Here is a 21036-nt window from a genome sequence, read left to right as displayed (position 1 = left end):
TGTATAGCAATCTTTCTCCTCAAACCTACCACCTTTCTTTTCTTTCCTTCTTACTTTCTCTTCCTCCCCCTCTTCTTCTCCTCCCTACTTCCTCTTCCTTTCTCCTTCTCCTTCTCTCTTCCTCCCTCGCTCTCCTACTCTAATTTCCCTTCCCTTCCTTCATCCCTCTCTATTGCTGTATCCTTTTATGCATATGGACTACTCAGAGGGCTGAAAAAGTTATTTCTGACTGGTCCTTGCACTTTTGACCAGTCCTCGAACTTACGACTGTCCTCACATTTTACGTTTTTGCCCTATCTTGTCACCATGGTGAAGAGAAGCAGTTGTGAAATGAGTGACATGGTTGTTAAGAAAGCTGCACGGGCATAAATGTGAGGATGGTCATAAGTGTGAGGACCGGTCAAAAGTGCGAGGCCCAGTCAGAAATGACTTTTTTCAGCCCTCTGAAAAAAGTCTATGCACATAGCCACGCCCACCTGGTCACATGACGAGCTACCCACACCTACACAGTCACGTGACCAGCTAGCCATGCCCACCCAGTCACATGATTGCCAAGCCACACCCCCAACTAAGCCACGCCCACAGAACCTGTTGTTAAATATTGAATCCCACCACTGGTGAAAGGGCCTCATAAATGGAATAGCCTAGGGCCTCTTTCAATCTAAATCCGGCCCTGCTGACTCCAGTTTGAGTCCTCAAAGAAATATTATACAAATGAATTCTACAGGTTTGGATGATATGAAGATACCAAGTCTCATCACCGGATACAAAGTTTTGAACTACAGAGGAGTAAAGGAAGCTTCAGCCTTACATAGCAAAGTAGGCAAGGAGAAAAGAAACCCATGTACAATTTAAACTATATTTGTGTTTCCAAAAGCTATTAGGATTGTTTCACTTGCCCACTAAAATGTTTTAACACCATAAAGCTCAACATAATATCTTTTAGCTAATTTTCCTATTTGGACAGTAGATGTCACTAATTTCCATTCTCAGAATTATATATCTCACTGGGCTAACCAAGAAAGAAATTAGTGGACAGAGTACATTCACTTATGATAATTTTTTCCCTTCATACAAAAATGTTTTTGAGAAATTTCCCCGATTCCACGTGAGGAAGATTTTATATATCCAAAGAGATATAGAACAAATAATCAACTGATCTTTTTGTGCCTATATAGTGCTAACTTTTTTTTGCAAAGATTGTTTGTCTGCTTATCAGTGGAACCTGCAATGGCAATGATTTAAGGCCTATATTTCGTTTCTATATCACAGACATAAAACTTCTTTAGATTATAGTAGGCTTCTCCTGTATGCAGTTTTGTTGATTTACCATTCCATTTTTCCTGAAAATTTATCCCAGAGGTGGGGAAGCTGACATGGAGAATTGCATAAGAATGGAAATTTAGTGAAAATAGTCCATCTGTTAGTAAACAGAACTTCACTTTGATGAAAAGTACCAAAATATAGCTACAATAACTGTATTTACAAATGCATCTCCTAAATCAGGGTGGCAAGTGGGGAAGGACAATAAGTAGAAATCTAAGAGTGTAAAATAATTCTTATCATAAGCATTAAATATACACACAAACAAAAAAAAATATTGTAAACCATATAGTAACAGTGTGTTTAGAATATAAAGATTTAGAATATTCTGGTCTCCTGGACTGAAAGGAAAAGGACCGCTCTCACAGAATCACTACAACTTTCAGGTAGAGGGGAAATCTAGTATTTTTTTTAAATTACTAGTCTTTTCATTTTCAGCTCTCCTTTTGTGCCTGTAATCTTCATCTATTACTAGGAAAATTATAATTTTAAAAATGTAAACAGCAAACTTTTATCCTGATAGAAATAATTAAGTTGTGGCATAACAAAATTATCAGCACATGTTTATGGATGACAGTGCACACTATATGTGATACTTGGAGCTCTGGCATTCACAGACTTTTATGAACAGCTGCAGTTACTTATAAAGCCTCAAGAATTATCACAAAATAGCAGCCTTTGGGTAACTACCCACAACTTTATTTAGTTATACTTTTACTTTCCGGGGAATTACATTACTTAATACTTAGATAACAAAAAGGTGCATATAAAGGCCACATATTAGTGACAACAACATTCAGAATAAATCTATAGAGAACTGCTTGCAGGAAATGTGCATTATACAAATTTTTGTACTGCACATAAATGCAATCCATAAATAAGAAGAGAACTGCAATGATATTTACACACAGTGTTGTGGAGACAAAGCCCCATTCTACCTCAGAAAACAGATTCAAGGCCAAGATGAAATGAACTTAAAGCTGGAAAAATCAGATAGGAAGGCCGATATATTACGCTCATTTATTCCACTAAATGTAACCCCCTTTCCAAGCACATAGATATAAATATTTTCATATAAAAAAAGCATTTGATATAATATAAACACCACAACACTTGAAATGTAATCCACAGATTTCATGTTGGGAATGCATGTAACAAGCTCTAAACAGGAAATGATTATATTCCATTAAGTGGTCAACAAAAGAGATAGCATCAAAGTATCATCTAACTAAGCAAAGATCCTTTACAAAAATCAAGCATCAAATTCCTTGCTTAAAATTCACAACTCTGAAAATAGCAATCAGACTATGAACAAAGAAAGAGAATTAATTTTCTAATCTGCATATGTTAATATTAAGGGCGTCATTTGCATTCCTTATGCATGAGAGTGGAGACTAACAAGATAAGAAAAATCCTCTTCTCTATAAAAGTTATAAAGTCATAGGGTTTAAAGAGCCAAAAGATCATGTATAGATCTTCTAGTGTTTGGAAACACATTTTTCTTTTCTTTTTTTCAGACACAGTAAAAGACAAAGTAGATGCATCATCCATTTCTTCACTCATTTTTTTTTCAAAGACTATAAATGTCCTACAATAACTCGTACAACCATTATTTAAGTAAATATAACTTATTTTATAAAAAAGGGTGTTTTTAAAACTTTTTTAAAAAGTACAGCCCTAATCCTCAAAAAGCTTTCCAACAAATATCAAATTGGTGCCTACTGAAAAAATTACTTCATAATAAAAAAGCAACATTGCCTCAATTTCTTCCAAAAATTGCCTGGCTTGATTTCCATTTATGATGGTGTTTAAACTGGATTTAAGTTTCTGCATGAAATACAATATTCTCTGACATGAAGAGAAGTAGAACTGACTTACCAGTAATTCGGTTTTCAATTTCCCCTTGCATTTGAAGGGAGTCCACATAAATAGTCCTGTTCCCAATGATTCGTGCACAGGCAATTCCCCTGTAAGGCTGGCAAAACCCATCTTCATGGTAATCTTCTCTGCAAGACACAAATTGGAAGCCTATTACTATGTCTACAGATATTTCTATGTCCCTACTGAGTTTAAAGTATGCTTTTTAAAGGAAATGGGTGGTAAAACTGACATTATTAATTCTCTGAGACATCAATTTTCTTTTCAGATTCACTTGACATTGTTTCGGAAATTAAAAAGGCACCAAGGAACATTTTAATTGAAGGGGTGGATGGGAAAGACATCTGCGAAGTGAAAACAAGTATTATCCTAGAAATACTAAGCTAATGCAACATGACAGATTATTTTATTAAAAAGATAGCAGCATGTGTCATGTTTCACCCATCATGCTGGTATCAAATGACAAGCTAAGCAATTAGGCAAGCAGTTGTTTCTCTTCTCCTACCTTGTCCTGCAGTTCTTCAATTCTTACAATGGACAGCAAAATAGATCTTGTCAAGATGTAATTAAAATATGGCATAATTCTGAACTAGGGATTAGGTAAATGGAACGAAATCAGTGCTTAACTTCCTTCTCTCCCATTCCCATTAAGTTACACTAATGCCAAATTCTTTTTCTGTTACAGAACCTAAGTCATATGTTGAGTTACTATCTTGGCTGAACTCTGTCCAACTTTCCAAAATGAGTTTAACATAGTCAATTTAAGTTGCTCCAGGACAGCACTGATTAAAAGCCATTTTTCTCAATGTCTTGAGCAGCCAAATATTGAGAACTGGAAAGACAAGTGGCCCTCATACCTAGGAGTTACCATTTCATCCAGGATATCCATTAAGTTACCTTCCCACTGAAGTATCTGTCTATCTAACTGCATTTACATGCTTTCAAATTGCTATGTTTGCAAGAGCTGGGGTGAGTAACGGGAGTTCACTTTGTCACACAGTAGCTTTCCATGCTGGCCACAAGATCATGGAAGTATTGTGGGGCATTTTTGGCTCTTCAGCTGAGAATTGGAGATGAGCACCACCCTCTAGAATTGACAAGACTGGCAGGGGAAATCCTTCCTTTTTTTTTTACCTTTATCTATTAAATTAGATGATATTTTTGCCTTTGGCCTCATCACTGCTATATTCTAACCCAGTGTTTCCCAAAGTGTGGTACGCGTACCCCCAGGGGTACGGGAAGAGTTTGGTGGGGGTACGCGTTGCACCGGAGTTTGGTGGGGATCATGTGGGAATATTCACTGCACCGTGCTTAGCTGCGCCCACAGAACAAGGAAAGAAATAGGCGCGTATCGCAGTTTTTACACGGGAACTGGGGCCATCGTACATCGTATCGCAACTCATTATGGCGGGAACTTCTGCGCATCCTTCGCGCAGCTCAGGTTCGGCCATTTTTAAACTGCGGGAACATTAACAGTTGACGTTGAGCCGCGGAGCTGTTTAAACGCCAGAGAATTGCAGTGTTATCTAACAGTTAAGAGTTAAAGCATATGTTTTTTATGACGGGTACTCAGCGTTACGAAAATTATAGAAGGGTACACATATGTCAAAAGTTTGGGAAACACTGTTCTAACCCAAGGTATTTGCAATCAATAGTGGCATGTGAAAGATTTATGGGGGGAGGATGGGGGCTAGTTCTGGATTGTATTTTGTTGGTATTTTGTTCCAAGAAAGAATCCCATTTGATCCTCTTATTAATAATATGTTGTACAAGTAGTCCTCAACTACTTACAACCACAATTGAGCCTAAAATTTATGTTGTTAAGTGAGAAATTTGTTAAGTGAGTTTCCCCCCATTTTACAACCTTTCTTGCCATAGTTGTTAAGTGAATCACTGCAGTTGTTAAATTAGCAATACGGTTATTAAGTGAATCTGGTTTCCCTATTGACTTTGGTTGTCAGAAGACTGCAAAAGGGGAATACATAACTCTGGGACACTGCAACAGTCATAAAGTCAGTTGTCAAGCATCCAAATGTAAATCATGTGACCATGGGGATGCTACAACAGTCATAAGTATGAAAATTGGTCATAAGTCACTTTTTCCAGTGCTGTTGGAACTTTGAATGATCCCTAAACAAACTGTTGTAAATCAAGAACTACCTGTACTAATAATGATTTTAGATGTTGTACCTGAGCCACACTAGGTGGTAGCAGCTGAGGATCTACCTTTTTCAAACTGTTAGGATAAAATAATTCATCTAAAAGATTTAAAAAGTAAATAGTCCAATAAGCTGAAGGAGTCAGTTGCTTCTTGCTGTCAGGATACTCTTGCCTGACTCAATTGAAGTTACCCAGACATTCAACAAGGCATTGCTAGATAAAGATCTTTATTGCACATTAGAATGAAGATGCTTTAAGCAGTTGATGGCTCATTGTCAACACACCTCCCCCTATTATGCCCTCTGCAGTTTAAAGCCACAGAAACAGATGCTTCTTTTTCTCACATGCTCTATATCTTTTTTTTTTTTTTTTTTTTATTGCAAAAGTTTTACAATTACATTTTCACCCCTTTTTTTCACCCCCCCACCTCCCTCCCCAAACTTCCCGTCCTCCCTAACCCTCCCTAACCCTCCCCCCCCCAGACTTCCCTATTATGTACTCATAACTAATAACACTGATATATATACCTGAACCCATCCCTCCCCCTACATAATTTTCCCTCTTTGTCTCTTTATATTAAAATATTTCTAATACATTGTTTTCAAATAAAAGCTATTTGATACTTTCTAATTTGGTATTTGTTCTGAACATATTCTATCCACCTTTTCCATTCCCATTCATAAGTCTCTTGTGAACAATCTTTTAAATATGCTGAAATCTTCGCCATCTCTGCAAAACTGGCCATCTTCGAAGTCCATTCCTCGATAGTAGGCAAAGCTTCATTCTTCCAATATTTACCTATCAACAATCTTGCTGCTGTTATCATATACAATATTAATTTTGTTTCATCCCGTGTAAAACCCTTAACTATGCCCAATAAAAACAATTGTGGAGAAAATTGAATTTTTTTCTTCAAAACATTCTGCATGACCCACCATATTTTTATCCAAAAAGCCTTAACTTTCCTACAGGTCCACCAAACATGATAATACGTAGCATCCAAACATTCACATCTCCAACATTTTGGCTGAACATTAGGGTACATACATGACAACTTTTTAGGATCTAGATGCCATCTATAAAACATTTTATAGAAATTTTCCCTCAAATTCTGCGACTGTGTAAATTTAACATTCTGAACCCAAATTTTTTCCCATGTTTCCAACATCACTGGTTCTTCAAAATTTTGTGCCCACTTAATCATACAATCTTTAACTAATTCCGTTTCTGAATCCCTTTCTAGCAAAACATTGTAAAGCCTTTTAATATGCATTGGACCTTTCTCTCTTATATGTCTAACCAATTCTTCCTCATGCAACATAATACCAGTTTTTTGGTCCTCTTTCCATCTCAGTTGTAATTGATTATATTGTAACCAGGTTAAATTAATCCCTTCGTCCAACAGTGTCTGCAATGTCTTCAACTGCCATCTGCCCGCATCTGTAAAAAGAACCTCTTTGTATAAAAACCCCCCGAGTGACATTATATTTGTATTCCACAAGGTATGACCAAGATCCAGCCATAGCGGTATTTTATAATCCCATTTGAGTCGGTGCTTCTTCCAAACTCTCATCAAAGAGTCTCTAAGTATATGACTTTTAAATACTTTATCAACTTTGTCATCATAAAATAGGTAAGCATGCCATCCAAATTCAAGATCAAAACTTTCTGCATTCAATATTCCAGCCTTTTTACTTCCAAACCAATCACTTGTTAAAGTTAAAGCTGCTGCATCATAATATAACTGTAGGTTTGGAAGTTTAAGGCCTCCTCTTTCTGGAACATCTTGCATAATTTTCAATTTCACTCTCGGCTTTTTCTCGTTCCAGACAAACTTATTAAGTCCAGTTTGCCAAACTTTCAGTTGTTTATCACTTTTAAGCACCGGAATCATTTGAAACAAAAACAGAAATCTTGGCAAAATGTTCATCTTAACTGCTGCTATTCTTCCAAGTAAAGACAGTTGCAGCTTTTTCCAAGTCTCCATGTCTTTCTGAGCCTCTCGCCACAACACCTCATAGTTATTTTGAAACAATTTCATGTTTGATTCTGCAACCTGAACTCCAAGATATTTTACCTTAGGTACAATTTCAAAACCTGCCCTCCTTTCAAACTCATATTTACGATCTTGTGTCATATTTTTGACTATCATTTTAGTCTTTTTTGAGTTCACTCTGAAACCTGAAACTCTACCATAGTCTTGTATAATGTCGTTCATCAAGATTATTGATTCCATTGGTTGTGATAGGGTAACCACCAGATCATCTGCAAATGCCTTTACTCTATAATCCTCTTGCCTTATCATTATACCTTTCAAAATTTTTGAGTCCCGTATTGTATTTAGCAAGACTTCCAATGTTAAAATAAATAAAAGTGGGGACAACGGACATCCCTGTCTTGTTCCTTTTTCAATTTTAAACTCTGTCGTCAAACTTCCATTAATAATAATCTGTGCTTTTTGCTCTTGATAAATTGCTGAAATTGCCTGTGTAAACTGGTCCCCAAAGCCCATCTTTTTTAAAGTCTTTAGTAGAAAATTCCAATCCACTCTATCAAAGGCCTTCTCCGCATCCAAAAAGACCAGCACTGCAGAAATCTGTTTATTCTTATCAAGATATTCCAATAAGTCTATTACTTGCCTTACATTGTCCTTCATGTATCTACCCTCAATAAATCCCGCTTGGTCCTCATGAATCACCTTTTGGATTACTGGCATCAACCTGTTGGCTAATACCTTCGCGTAAATTTTATAGTCTGTATTCAAAAGAGATATTGGTCTGTAGTTCTCTGGTTTTTTAGGACCAACTTGTTCTTTTGGTAACATGCTCTATATCTTAACAGCTTGCTTTGAGTTTCTCATACTTAGTGCTAGGTGGCAGTTGTTGATAAGATAATTGAAATTCCTGCTCAGGGAACCTCTAATGCAAAATGTAACCGCTATATCCTATGTTCTAATAAAAAGTCTATAAAAGTGAATTTAAATTGATTACAGCTTATTCAAAAAATAGTTTGTTAGAAAGATTTGTTTAAACTTAAGTATCAAATTTGTTCTTGTCACCAAGAAATTATTACGCAACTCTAATAATTCAGATGTCTCGTATGTTAATAACAGTAGTATATTTTTAAAATGTGTAAGTTACTAAGAAACTCTTTGTGAAAAGAACAAATATTTCCCTTATCCCAAATTATTATTGGCCACTTTGGTTATTGTTTAAACACAATTTTTTTCCCAAGCATAATTTTCACAGTGCGCTCTTTAGCAAGCTGTTTTAAGATAAATGAAGTTACATGAATTAGAGCAACTGAATAATTTTCTGTTTAGAAACCCCAAATTTCCATGTATCTCGAATAGAGACTTTCTCATTTTCTAACATCTTTCCTAAGCTTATGAAATGCAGAAATTTGCATCTGCTTGTTTACATAACATCTTGAATCATTATCAATATACTGTAAAAAAATCACTATTACACTTACCTTAAAATGGTACAGTTGCTATCTTCCTTTATTTACTTTTATTCTTGGCCATATTTTCTTAGTATGTGATACCGTTGGCATCATGTTGTTTGTGTTTTAGTTCATAACTATGCTGTGTTTCCAATAATAAAGTTTGCAAGACGTACTTGGGAAGATGCTGGGACCGAAATATAAATTTACATTCTAAGATAATTCTACTCTGAAAATTATATAGAAATATATTTTATAAGGGCCTGCAAAAATGACTGAGGATGCAAAAGAGTTGCAACAAGGCTTGGAGATAATTCACAGGGATGCAAGAGAGTCACGGGTGCATGGGGAGCTGCAGGGAGGGAACACAAGGAGGCATGGCTAGACTTGGGGAAGGTGTGCAGGGGTGTGCAAGGGCCAGCATGATGTAAGCACAGAAGGACTAGAGGAGGGCGTGAAGGTGAGTGTGTCTTCCCAATGCCTTGGACCTTCCCTGCCAGCTTCTCCTTTGACTTTCTGGGAAAGCTGGCAAGGAAGGTCGCAAATAGTGATCACATAATCATGGGCACTGCAACTGGTCATAAGTGTATCCCAATTGTCAAGCAACCAATTTCGCTATCACATGACTTCAGAGGTGCTGGGAGGGCTGGAACTCAGGAGACTGGTCATAACCATCATTTCTTCAGTGCCACTATAGCTTCAAATAAGTCAAGGACTATCTGTACTTATAGGTTTTTAAAGATTATGTATTAATTTATGGTTTTAAAATGAAACGAATTAAACAGCACAAGAACATTGTTTATGGACATCCGTGGAGATTTTCAGTCATCCAGATTATGGTTGTCCCAAAGGTGCTTTTCAAAAGACAACTTGGCTCTCTTTGTTTTTCCTTGAAGACATTTCGTTTCTCATCCAAGAAGCTTCTTGGATTCTTCAGGAAGAACTGAAGAAACTTCTTGGATAAGAAGCGAAACGTCTTCAAGAAAAAAACAAAGAAAGCCCAGTTGCCTTTTGAAAAGCACCTTTGGTACATTGTTTATAGAGATGGCAAAATTGGTTGTCAACTTCATTATGCCGGAAATATAAAGCAATGGGGAAGACTCTTTTCATCTATAATGTGGGCTCGATCCACTATTGTCCTGTTTTAATTTAATATTATTAAGTTTGTTAATTTGGTTCTGGGGACATGAATGGGTTTTAAAATGTGTTATTGAATTAAATACTGAAAATGTGGAATTTATTAATATACAAAGAACTCTAAATTAATTTAATATGGAATGTAGCAAAGACATTTATTCTGTTACAGTTAAAAAAAGGATCAGACTGGATTTACAGTTTTAAGAAGACGATAATGCTTGCTCTCTATTTATGAATTGGTTCTTTTATTAACATATTTAAAAGATTGACCAATAGTACTCTATGTGGGTAAGGGTAAATGCTACATTAAAAATGAGCTATTTTCTGCAAGTCTAAGAATATACTCTGTTCTCTTTTTTTCTGTCTTTTTTGTGGGTTGTTTTGTTCTTTTTGTTCTATTTCTGCATGTTAAAATTTTAAAATATTGGAAAATTCAAAAACAGATAAAGGAGGAAGTAACTAAGATACAAGACTTCACCAAATCTTCTGAAAGTTGGTAACCCAAGTCCTACTGTCTCTGAATTCATTTATTCATTCAGCAGGATAGAAGAGTTGCATTCACTTTGTTTAAACCCAAGCCTAGTTATTGTGTGAGCTAGAATCAGTGGTGGGATTCAGCCAGTTCGCACCACTTCGGGAGAACCGGTTGTTAATTTTCTGAGCAGTTTGGTGAACTGGTTGTTGGAAGAAATCATTAGGGCAGAGAACCGGTTGTTAAATTATTTGAATCCCACCACTGGCTAGAATTCTAACAAAGCAGTGTCAGATGGATTCATTCAGTGACCTAAAATGCTTGCCTTTGCAAAGAAAACCAACGACAAGTTTCAGAAGACTAGGTAAATAATATTACAGAACATTTTAGGTTTTGTTAATCAGAAAACAACATAGAAAGATAGCCATACCTAATATTGAAATAGTATATTTGGAAGAATGCTTGTGGGTTTAATACTCATTTTAAATTCTTTTCCCTGCTACGTGAACATTCAGAGAATTTTACAGAATTTTGCACGTTTTGACTAGGACTACTTCTATGATGTATTTTTTTTATTAAGTGTTAAAAAATACAAAGAACACAAAGCATGCTTCCTGGAATTCTTTCCACTGCCTTTACCAACAGAGCTATGTGTGTGTGTTGTGTGTGTGTAGAAGTACAGAGCAGGATGCATACACAACTCTCATTAACATGATCAGGACTAAATTATCCAAAGCCGAAACAAAAAGAAAGGGAACACTTCTCAAACTTTCCAGACAAACTTATTTTTCATGTTGCCTTAATACTGATTCAGAGTGCAAACTGAAATGGACTTTACACTATAATTGAGTCATGTTGTTCAAGATTTAGCTAAACTTTCAAACATGAGAATTTTTACACTATGTATAATTTATGCACTGATACCTAAATAATATTTTAATTATTGCATTATGAATGGCACAAACTTTTACTTGCATTTATTATGTTGTGGTGAAATGCTTTTGTTACTGTTAATTTTTCTTACACGTATACCATTTCTTATCCTTGGGACGTACTTCAAAGATGTTAGCATAAAGAATACTTTTAGCCTGAAATACATCTCTTGCAAGGGCTGTTAATATGAAATAGAGAATGAAAAAGACTTATTAGATTCAGGAAATCCAGAAAGATTGAACAGTCGCTTGTGGAAATGGTCTTGGCAGTTAAACTAAAGAGTTTCAGGCAGCTTACAGAGGGTTAGTTTGTATGGTGCGCCATGTACTAAGTAATGAAGCATAACGAAGGTAAGCATATTTATATGTACTAATGCAGTTAAAAATCAGCCTGTGGTAACTATCTAGGGAGTTTTCATTTAGCAACCACAACTGAGATCCACAAGTTGGTTGTTAAGTGAAGCGATCATTAAGTGAAACTGAAACGCTTAAGATCTTATTTCAGCTTTCTTTTGCTTTACAGACTTACAAAGCTTGCAAATGTGAGGATTTTTTGTAAAGTTATTGTTTTATCACTATGAAAAAGGTTGCCAAACAAGGAGTCACTGAACAAGGACTACCTGTATTTTAAGTGTACTCAAATACTTTAGCATGCAAGTAGAGTACTTGTCTGATTAAAAATAAATAAGCTAAAAAAATAAATAAGCTAAAAAAATTGGATTCAGATACATACTTTGATACAGAGGACTCTAAAGATCAATATTCAACTGAAGCCACAACTTTTCCTTTCAGGATTAATGGATAAACAGTTAGAAAAAAGCCATGGAAGATTATTTTAAACTATGATTATTGAGAAGAGACTCTTGTATGCATAGAGGCAAAAATGATTGATGAAGTTCTGAAATGGATCAATCAACTTCTTTCATTTAGAGAAAACACATATTTATTGGTGAGTGAAAGCCGCCTGTGAATATTTTCTATAAAAATGAAAAAAAAAAGGAATCTATGATTTATGGATTTGATGATTAGATTGGACAGTTTGTAGAAAGAAGAGCAATATGATATAACTTTAGAAAGAGAACTTAAAATTTATTCATATGTACAACTACTGTGAAGAATACCAGAAGCCTCTTCTTTATATCTTTTACTTTCTTTTATATTTTTCTTCATTTTTTAAAAATTTTCTTGCATGTTTGGCTTTTTCTTTGATTTTACTTTTTTCCCCTTTACTTACTTTATATTAGTTTGTATTAGTTATCTTCTTGTTTAAAAGTTTTAATAAAAATTATATTAAGAAATAATAAAATGGGCGTTGTACTTACCTGATACGCCCCTTCTCTGTGCTGCTGTCACGGCAGTCATGCATGGGTGTTGCTACGGTGCTGATTGGTAGGACCGAGCCCACTGAAAACCTTAGGCCCGCCTCTTCCTGCCTCTTCCTCAGTTTTGAGGCGAAGGTATTCAGTAGGCTGACGTGTCTATAGAGATAAAATGAGAAAGGTGAAAATGCCTCCCGCCCCCAGAACCCGTCCGTACCGACCAGGGTGGGGCTGACTGCCGTGACAGCAGCACAGAGAAGGGGCGTATCAGGTAAGTACAACGCCCATTCTCCTATTGGCTGTCACGGCAGTCATGCATGGGACATACCAAAGCTCTTTGTCCTATAGGGTGGGTTCCAGTCGGACTCTTTGTAGCACTCTCCTGCCGAAGGCAGCGTCAGCGGAGGCGTAAGAGTCGAGACGGTAGTGCCGGATAAACGGGGTCACTGAAGTCCACGTAGCCGCCCGGCAGACCTCCTCTAGTGGAGCCTGGGTGGCCCAAGCCGCTGAAGTGGCGGCACTCCTGGTGGAATGCGCCGTGATACGTCGAGGGACAGGCAAGGCCTGAGACTCATATGCTGTGGAAATGGTAGCCCGCAGCCAACGGCCGACGATGGAAGCAGAAATCTTAGCACCCATGTTGGATGGCTGGAAGGAGATGAAGAGAGCTTCGGTTCTTCGGAAGGACGAAGTGCGGGATAAGTATATCTTTAGAGCCCTGCGCACATCCAGGGTGTGCCAGACTTTCTCCAAATGGTGTTTAGGTTGAGGACAAAAATTTGGCAGGATGAGCTCTTGGGACCGATGAAAGGTGGAATTAATCTTCGGGATGAAGGCTGGGTCCAAGCGAAGTACTACCCTGTCCGTGTGAAAGATGCAGAGATCAGATCGAACCGAAAGGGAAGCAAGTTCCGATATCCTGCGAGCGGAGGTGATAGCCACCAAAAAGGAGACTTTCAGGGATAAGTATTTCAAGTTGACCTCCCGAAGGGGCTCGAAGGGCGGTTTAGTGAGAGCAGTGAGGACCTTGTTGAGGTCCCAGGTAGGGAACCTGTGGATCACCGGGGGTCGTAGATTAGTGGCACCTCGTAAAAATGCCCGGATGAGAGGGTCTTTCGAGAGAGGGAGGTCAGGCCCAAGGGAGAGAACCGATGACAAGGCTGCAACTTGGCGTCGTAGAGTGTTGGGTGAAAGACCCGCGGCAAAGCCTTCCTGTAGAAAATCAATAAGTTGGGGCACAGAGATAGAAGATGGTTCCCGGCAATGTTTGGCACACCAGCGGATGAAGGCTTTCCACGTGGAATCATAAATACGAGTGGTTGAGGGTCTACGAGCTGCTAGGATGATAGGAATGGCCGCAGGTGAAACATTGGCGTTTATCAAACGTTGCCGCTCAACCTCCAGGCGGTTAGATGAAAGGCCTGGGGTTCCGGGTGCACGAGGTCGCCCTGCTGCAGCACGATTTGATCGTCCGGGATTTGCCATGGAGGTGCCACTGAGAGTGACACAAGGTCTGCAAACCATGGCCTGCGGGGCCAGCGAGGAGCCAGGAGGATGAGTTCCGCCCGTTCTTGCAACAACTTGCGAATCACCTTGGCCACCAGAGGAAATGGAGGAAAGGCATAAAGGAGTAGGTCGTGAGGCCAAGGGCTGCGAAGTGCATCCACCGCTTCTGCTCCTTCCGACGGAAACCGGGAGTAGAAACGAGGCAGAAGATGGTTGTTGTTAGAGGCAAATAGGTCTATCTGAGGTCTGCCGTACCGACGAGACAGCTGTTCGAATAGATGAGGAGGAATGCTCCATTCCGTGTGGTCTACCCGGTAGCGACTGAGCGAGTCGGCCTGGAGATTGTCTTTCCCGGCAATGTAATCCGCCCGAAGAGATGATAGGTGAGCCTCGGCCCACAATCCCAGGCGGAGAGCCTCCTTCATCAGAGACCGTGAGCGAGTTCCGCCCAGCTTGTTGATATGTGCCTTGGCCGAGATGTTGTCCGTGAGGACCAACACATCTCGGCCTCGGACTTGTGGCAGAAATTTCCGGAGTGCTAGGTACACCGCTCGTAGTTCGAGGACGTTGATGGAAAGACGTCGTTCGCTCGCTGACCACAGACCTTGTGTCGAGAGAGACTCGAGGTGAGCCCCCCAGCCGGTGAGACTTGCGTCGGTCGTTAAGACTATTCTCCGGGGTTCGTGGAACTTGCAGCCCTTGGCTATCGCTGGAGAAGTCCACCAAAGCAGGGAAGTGACCACGGGAGGAGGGAGCTGGATAGATCGCGATGGCAGAATGTGAGGATTCCGTTGAAAGGGGAGGATCAGCCACTGGAGCTCCCTGCTGTGGAGACGAGACCAAGGAACGATCCCGTAAGCAGACACCATCTTTCCCAGTAGGGTGGAGAGATCCGCTAAGGAAGCTAATTTACGACGGCGGATCCTGGATGCTAGGGAAGACAGGCTGGCCTGCCTGTCCTGGGACAAGTATACCTCCACAGAAATTGAGTCAATGACTGCCCCTAAATGTTGAATGCGGGTAGTTGGCGCTATATGGCTTTTAGCCCAGTTTACAGAAAAGCCATGAGATTGCAATATGTGGGCCGTACGTGTGACATCCAACTTAGCTTGATCAGGAGAGCGAGAAAGGATGAGAATGTCATCCAAATAGAACATGGCTCTGATAGGGATGGAAGTAATATGTGCCATAAGGGCCGCCATCACCTTGGTGAACACCCTAGGGGCGGAAGATAAGCCAAAGGGTAGAGCCGTGTATTGAAAATGGCGCCCGTTGTGACAAAACCGGAGGAATTTGCGGTGAGCCGGCCTAATTGGGATGTGGAGGTAGGCCTCCGTTAAGTCTATGGATGTCATGAAGTCGCCCAGTCTAATCCCCAGTAGGATAGTTTGCAGCGACTGCATCTTAAACCGGCGATATACAATGTGCCTGTTTAAGGACTTTAAGTCTAATATGGCCCGCCAACCTCCAGATGATTTGGGAACTAGAAATAGTCGGGAGTAGAAGCCTTGTGACTGTTCTGCAGAAGGGACAGGCTCAATAGCCTCAATGTCCAATAGGTGTTGAATAGCCGAATTGATACGAGCGCTCTTGATGTGATCCCGGGAGGGAGGACATTGCAAGAAACATTTTGGGGGAGTAGAACGGAACTCCAAGGAGAGACCGAAACGAATGGTGGACCTGACCCAGGCATCTGAGACGGAGATGTCCCATATGTCAGCAAATCGGGAGAGCCGGCCCCCTATTGAAGGGTTTAGATGGGACCTAACGGGCTCTGCGGAAGGGACGGCCCCTACCCCCTCGGAATGACCGCTTAAACCCAAACCTAGACCCCTGTCTAACCTGGTTGTCTTGGTGGGAGGAGGCCCTGGACGAAAAGGCACGTTGAGACCGCTGGTTTGAGAAGGAGGGATCTGAATTGCGAAAGGAATGAGAGGGACGAAAATAGGGTTGAGCCCTGTTGTCCGGGCGACGATTCAGGGAAGGAAGTACCTTGCGGTGGTCCTTGGTTTCCACGAGGAGCGGGTCCAGTTGAGAGCCAAACAGCTTCTCGCCAGCGAACGGAGAGGAAGCCAATCGCCACTTGCTTCGGATATCAGCTTGCCAGTTACGAAGCCATAAAAGGCGACGTGAAGTGACTGTAGATCCGATGGCCTTGGCTGAAAAGCGGGCTGCGCTAAGCGTTGCGTCGGCAGAGAACTCTACCGCTGCTAGGATCTTAATCAGGTCCTGATGAGAACGGTGATCTGAAGCAGGTAGTCGAGCTTAGTGAAGTAGCGAACGAAACATGTGTGGCCGAAAAAGGCCTATAAATGCAGGTTGGTCGGGTTCCAGGCCATCATCTTCTGACAGGTCCTGGTCTGCCACAATTTCGCCCTCTGAAATGGAACCTTGGCTGGCCGAATCATCCGGGCCATCGGCTTCAGGGACTGGCTCTGCATCATATTGTGAGGGAAGACCCCCAGAGTGGCGCTGCTGGCTGGAATGGGCAGAAGCCTCAGACGGTGGGACAGATTTTTGTTGAAGTCCCTGGGAGATACCCTGGCGAATGGCCTCAGCAATAAGGGCAGCTAAAGCAGGGGTAATCTCAGGAAGAGGTTGAGAAGCCTTGTCAGAAGTCATAGTAGGAGGAGTAGGAGAGGCCTGGATGGCTGAAACAGCAGATGCGGGGGCCTCCTGAGTGCCAGGAAAAACAGAGGCTGCCTCTGAATCACAAACAATTTCTCCAACGACTGATCTATCAGGTGACAAAGCAGGAGTAGGCCTCTGTATAGATGGATGAGAAGGAGTCTCCTCAGGGGGAGGGCCAGTAGGGAGGGCCTCAGCCTGCCTAGGAGTTGCCTGCAGGATACCAGCAGCTTGGGCCTTGTGAAAGGCTCGTTCAATAGCCTTATGTCTCCTCTCCTCCTCTCGAGACTGCTTAGTTGAGGGAGGGCGAGAAGAAGAACCGGCCCTAACAGCCCTGGATTTGGAAGGCCGCCCCTTTGAAGTTCCCTCCTCGGGATCCTCCTCCCGGGGCCTCTTCCCCTTACCGCGGGCCTGGCGGGAATGGTGTGGTTTAGATGCGTCCGCCATCTTGAATTGGACGCCACGCGGTTAATAAGGCCAACTATGGATGTTACAGATAACCCCAATACTTGCGGTTAGGCCTCCGAGCTTAAAACGGGTCGTAGGAGGAGTAGGAGAAGTCGCTAGCCAGATGGCTGCAAACGCGACCTGTGGCTGAAGAGGGCGAGCGCCAAAGGCCTGTTTGGAAAGGCGGAGCGAGTCGCGCCTAGATGGTGTCGTCTGAGCTCCGCGTTGCGCGCTGCCGCCCTTAGACAATTCAAAATACCCGGGAGAGACCCCGATGGCCGTTGAGGGGTCTGTAAGATGGTCCTCCGCAGTGATGTTAGGCTGCGGGAAAGCCGGGAAGCGCGGCGGAGCGAACTCGCGCCCGCGCCTATTTAGCCGCCAGCGGTTTGAATCCGAAGCAAACAAAGCCAGGGGAGCAAGCAAAAGAATAAAACAGTCCGATCCGAGTCCAAATAACCAAGTATAAGTGAAATTTTGAAGAGGAGCTATAGACACGACTCTGTCCTGACAGACCGAGCCGAAAAACTGAGGAAGAGGCAGGAAGAGGCGGGCCTAAGGTTTTCAGTGGGCTCGGTCCTACCAATCAGCACCGTAGCAACACCCATGCATGACTGCCGTGACAGCCAATAGGAGAATATATACTGGTATATGGCAAAATCCCTGCCAATGCAATGCTTGCAGGCAGCAATTCTGTTTTCTCTAATTAGCTTATTAACCCCCTACAACCAGAAATTTAAGAATGGTCCAATAAAACATGGAAAAGCGATCAAACATGTACCCACCTCTGATTTAAAAATATGCTCTTGTACTAAAAAAAATCTGGGAATCACAGTCCTAACAAGTCTGGAGGGTACCAAGTTGGCAAAGGTCTATGCCAGACAGATCAGAGGATTAAATAGAATTAAATATGTGGGATGGAAATTCTACCTTAGAAAAATCTGTCAAATGTTAACAATAGAACCAAACATTATGAATCTAATAAGTTATCTGTCAGATTAAACAGAGATGGACCATATGCTTGCTAATTGCCTAACACATCTACTGTAACAGGGTGTCATCAACAAATCAAAGAGCATATGAATGCAGTTATTGGCTGAACTCTACAATGAGAACATACATAACATCATTTTTTAAAAATCTTACAAGCTGCTTCTTCTTAGAAGTGATTGTATAATCTAGATAATTTATAAAACTGATCTTCAGGAATAGTTTACACCTAAATTATATTTTAAACTATGTTCTACTGGACTCATAGCTCCTCCTAAAGGAACAGGTGGCATCCATAGTTGGGAAAGCCTTTGCACAACTTCCTGCTTGTTCATAGACCAGCAGACCCTGTTCCTACTTACTCATGTCCTAGTGACTTCCCAACTGGATTACTGTAATATGCTCTACGTATAGCTGACCTAAAAAAGTATTTGGAAGTTTCACCTGATGAAAATACTATAGTGTGGGCAGATCCGGTGCCGTCGTTCAGCAAATGTGACACCTCTGCTCCAGGAGCTGCATTGTTTACCAGTATGTTTCTGAGTGCAATTCAAGGTTTGGTGATTACCTTTAAAACCTTCATGGCTTGGGGTCAGGTTACTTAGGGGACAGTCTCTCCCAAGTGATAGATACCCATCTTGTTAGATCTGGCAACAGAGGCATGTTCCCAATAGAGAGCTCCATCTAGTGGGAGCCAGGAGAAGAACCCCTCTTTTTTTTTTCTGCATTGTGTTGGCCCTCTCAAATATTATGTTCCTGAGACTAGACTTGGCTTGATCCTGCTCACCTTTTCAAAGCCACTGTTTAACTGGGGCCTGGCAGTGAAGTGGGGGGAGCAATTTTGTGGCTGATTTGAATGTGGGATAATGAATGTCCTTGGCAGCTATTCTATTTTACTGATGTTTTATCCTGGGTTTATTTTGTTTAATTGCTAGCTGCCAAGGGTCATGTATGTCAAGTGGGCAGGCAAATAAAGTAAATAAAATCAATACATGTATACATATAAAAATGTAGTCCTCGACTTACAACCACTATTGAGGCCAAAATTTCTGTTGCTAAGCAAGGTAGAGTTTTGCTCCATTTTACGAACTTTCTTGTCCAAGTTGCTAAATGAATCACTGCATTAAGTTAGTAACATGGTTATTAAATAAATGTGGCTTCCCCATTGACTTTGTTTGTCAAAGGTGATCATATGACCCCAGGACAATGTAATTGCCATAAACGCATGCCAAGCATCTGAATTTTGATCATGCGACCACGGGGATACTGCAACAGTTGTAAGTATGAAAAGTCATAAATCACTTTTTTCAGTGGCATGGTAACTTTGGTCACTAAATGAATGGTTCTTAACTTGAGGAGTACCTGTACACACACACACACACACACACACACACCTATTTTTGTTCTTAATCTCTGGTTAGTCTTTTAAGAGTCAAACTGAGCCTGAGTGGCGTAGGAGGCTAATGCCTCTTACTAAGGCAGCATTTAACATCCAGCTGCCTGCAATTACTGCGAGTTCAATTCTCACCAGGCTCAAGGTCTACTCAGCCTTCCATCCTTTCTAAGGTGGGTAAAATGAGGACCCGGTTTGTGGGGGCAATAAGCTGACTTTGTATAAAATATACAAAAGTATGAAGGCTATTGCTTAACGCATTGTAAGCCGCCCTGAGTCTCCAGAGAAGGGCGGCATATAAAAATAAATAAATAAAAATAAAATAAATAAATAATAGGCTTAGAATTTTTCTACTGACAAACATTACTTGCTTAGCTCTTCCTAGTGACCTTCTCTTCTGTATTTTCTATTAAAAAAAAAAAAAAGCTTCCTGCTTTTACTATTTGCTCCCTATCATGACACAAGCCTTTTTTCTTTTTTTGGTAAATTAAAGCAGCAGGAAACTTCCTGGAAAGCTATACACTCTCCCTCTGAATCTCTCCAATCTTAGTTTACAACTGTACCTGCAGAAGAGAATTTGCAAGATGAATTAATTTCAGAAAGAACAAAGAAGGCAAACAGCCTTATGTGCAAGCAAGGCAATACACAGCTAAGCCTTGATTTAGCTCTGGGTGGATCAGCTTCTGTGAGACTAAACAACGCCTCAGGCTTATATTCTCCCCTATTCTCTTCCAAAAGGGTTAGAAGAAAGGCTTAACCAGGATTTAGTTTCAATTTTTATTATTCCAGGCTCATTGTTAGGAATGAATCATAATGATAGTTGAAACCTAAGTATAATTGGTAAAAAAAAATAAATTACAAATCCTTGTTCGTATAACTAACTTGTTGAACAAACAGAAGTATGTTAAAGCAGGGGTCTCCCAAGCCATGGACTGGTACTTGTCCATGGCCTGTTAGGAACTGAGCCGCACAGCTGGAGGTGAGCAGTGGGAGAGTGCGAGTGAGCAAATCCAAAACCATCCACCCTCCTCATGGTCCATGGAAAAATTGTCTTCTAGAAACTGATCCCAACCAAAAAGATTGGGGACCGCCATCTTAAAGTATAAAATTATTACCAATACTTAGATATAAGTAAGAATAATTATGAAGGATAGAAACTATAATCAATGCTTGTATAATATCTGCATAATCGAATAAAAATTAGACAAAGACAGGTTGTTGATTGGCTGAACCACTGCCTCATCATAGTTTACATTAGTGAACAGGTATTCTCTGACTTCAATTAATCAGTTATGAGCATTTTTCTCATTTCTCTTGCATAGATTATGGATCAAAGTACTACTCCAAGGAGCTGCCCTATAACAGTATTTCTCAATCTTGGCAACTTTAAGATGTGTGGACTTCAGCACT

General features: G+C 40.6%; 1 protein-coding gene across 1 annotated transcript in view; it reads right to left on the bottom strand.

Annotated features, from left to right (window-relative positions):
- ROR2 (ROR family WNT receptor 2) overlaps positions 1–21036 on the bottom strand; it is a 121418-nt gene that overhangs the window by 12216 nt on the left and 88166 nt on the right. Inside the window, exon 5 of the mRNA XM_034410017.3 lies at positions 3202–3329. Coding sequence (XP_034265908.2) covers positions 3202–3329 — 128 coding nt within the window. The remainder of the gene's footprint in view (positions 1–3201; positions 3330–21036) is intronic.

This window comes from Pantherophis guttatus, chromosome 2 (assembly GCF_059756535.1).
Source record: "Pantherophis guttatus breed Tessera chromosome 2, ASM5975653v1, whole genome shotgun sequence".
NCBI classification, from domain to species: domain Eukaryota; kingdom Metazoa; phylum Chordata; class Lepidosauria; order Squamata; family Colubridae; genus Pantherophis; species Pantherophis guttatus.
Note: the sequence above shows the minus strand (reverse complement) of the source record. Positions and strands in the feature narration are given on the sequence as shown.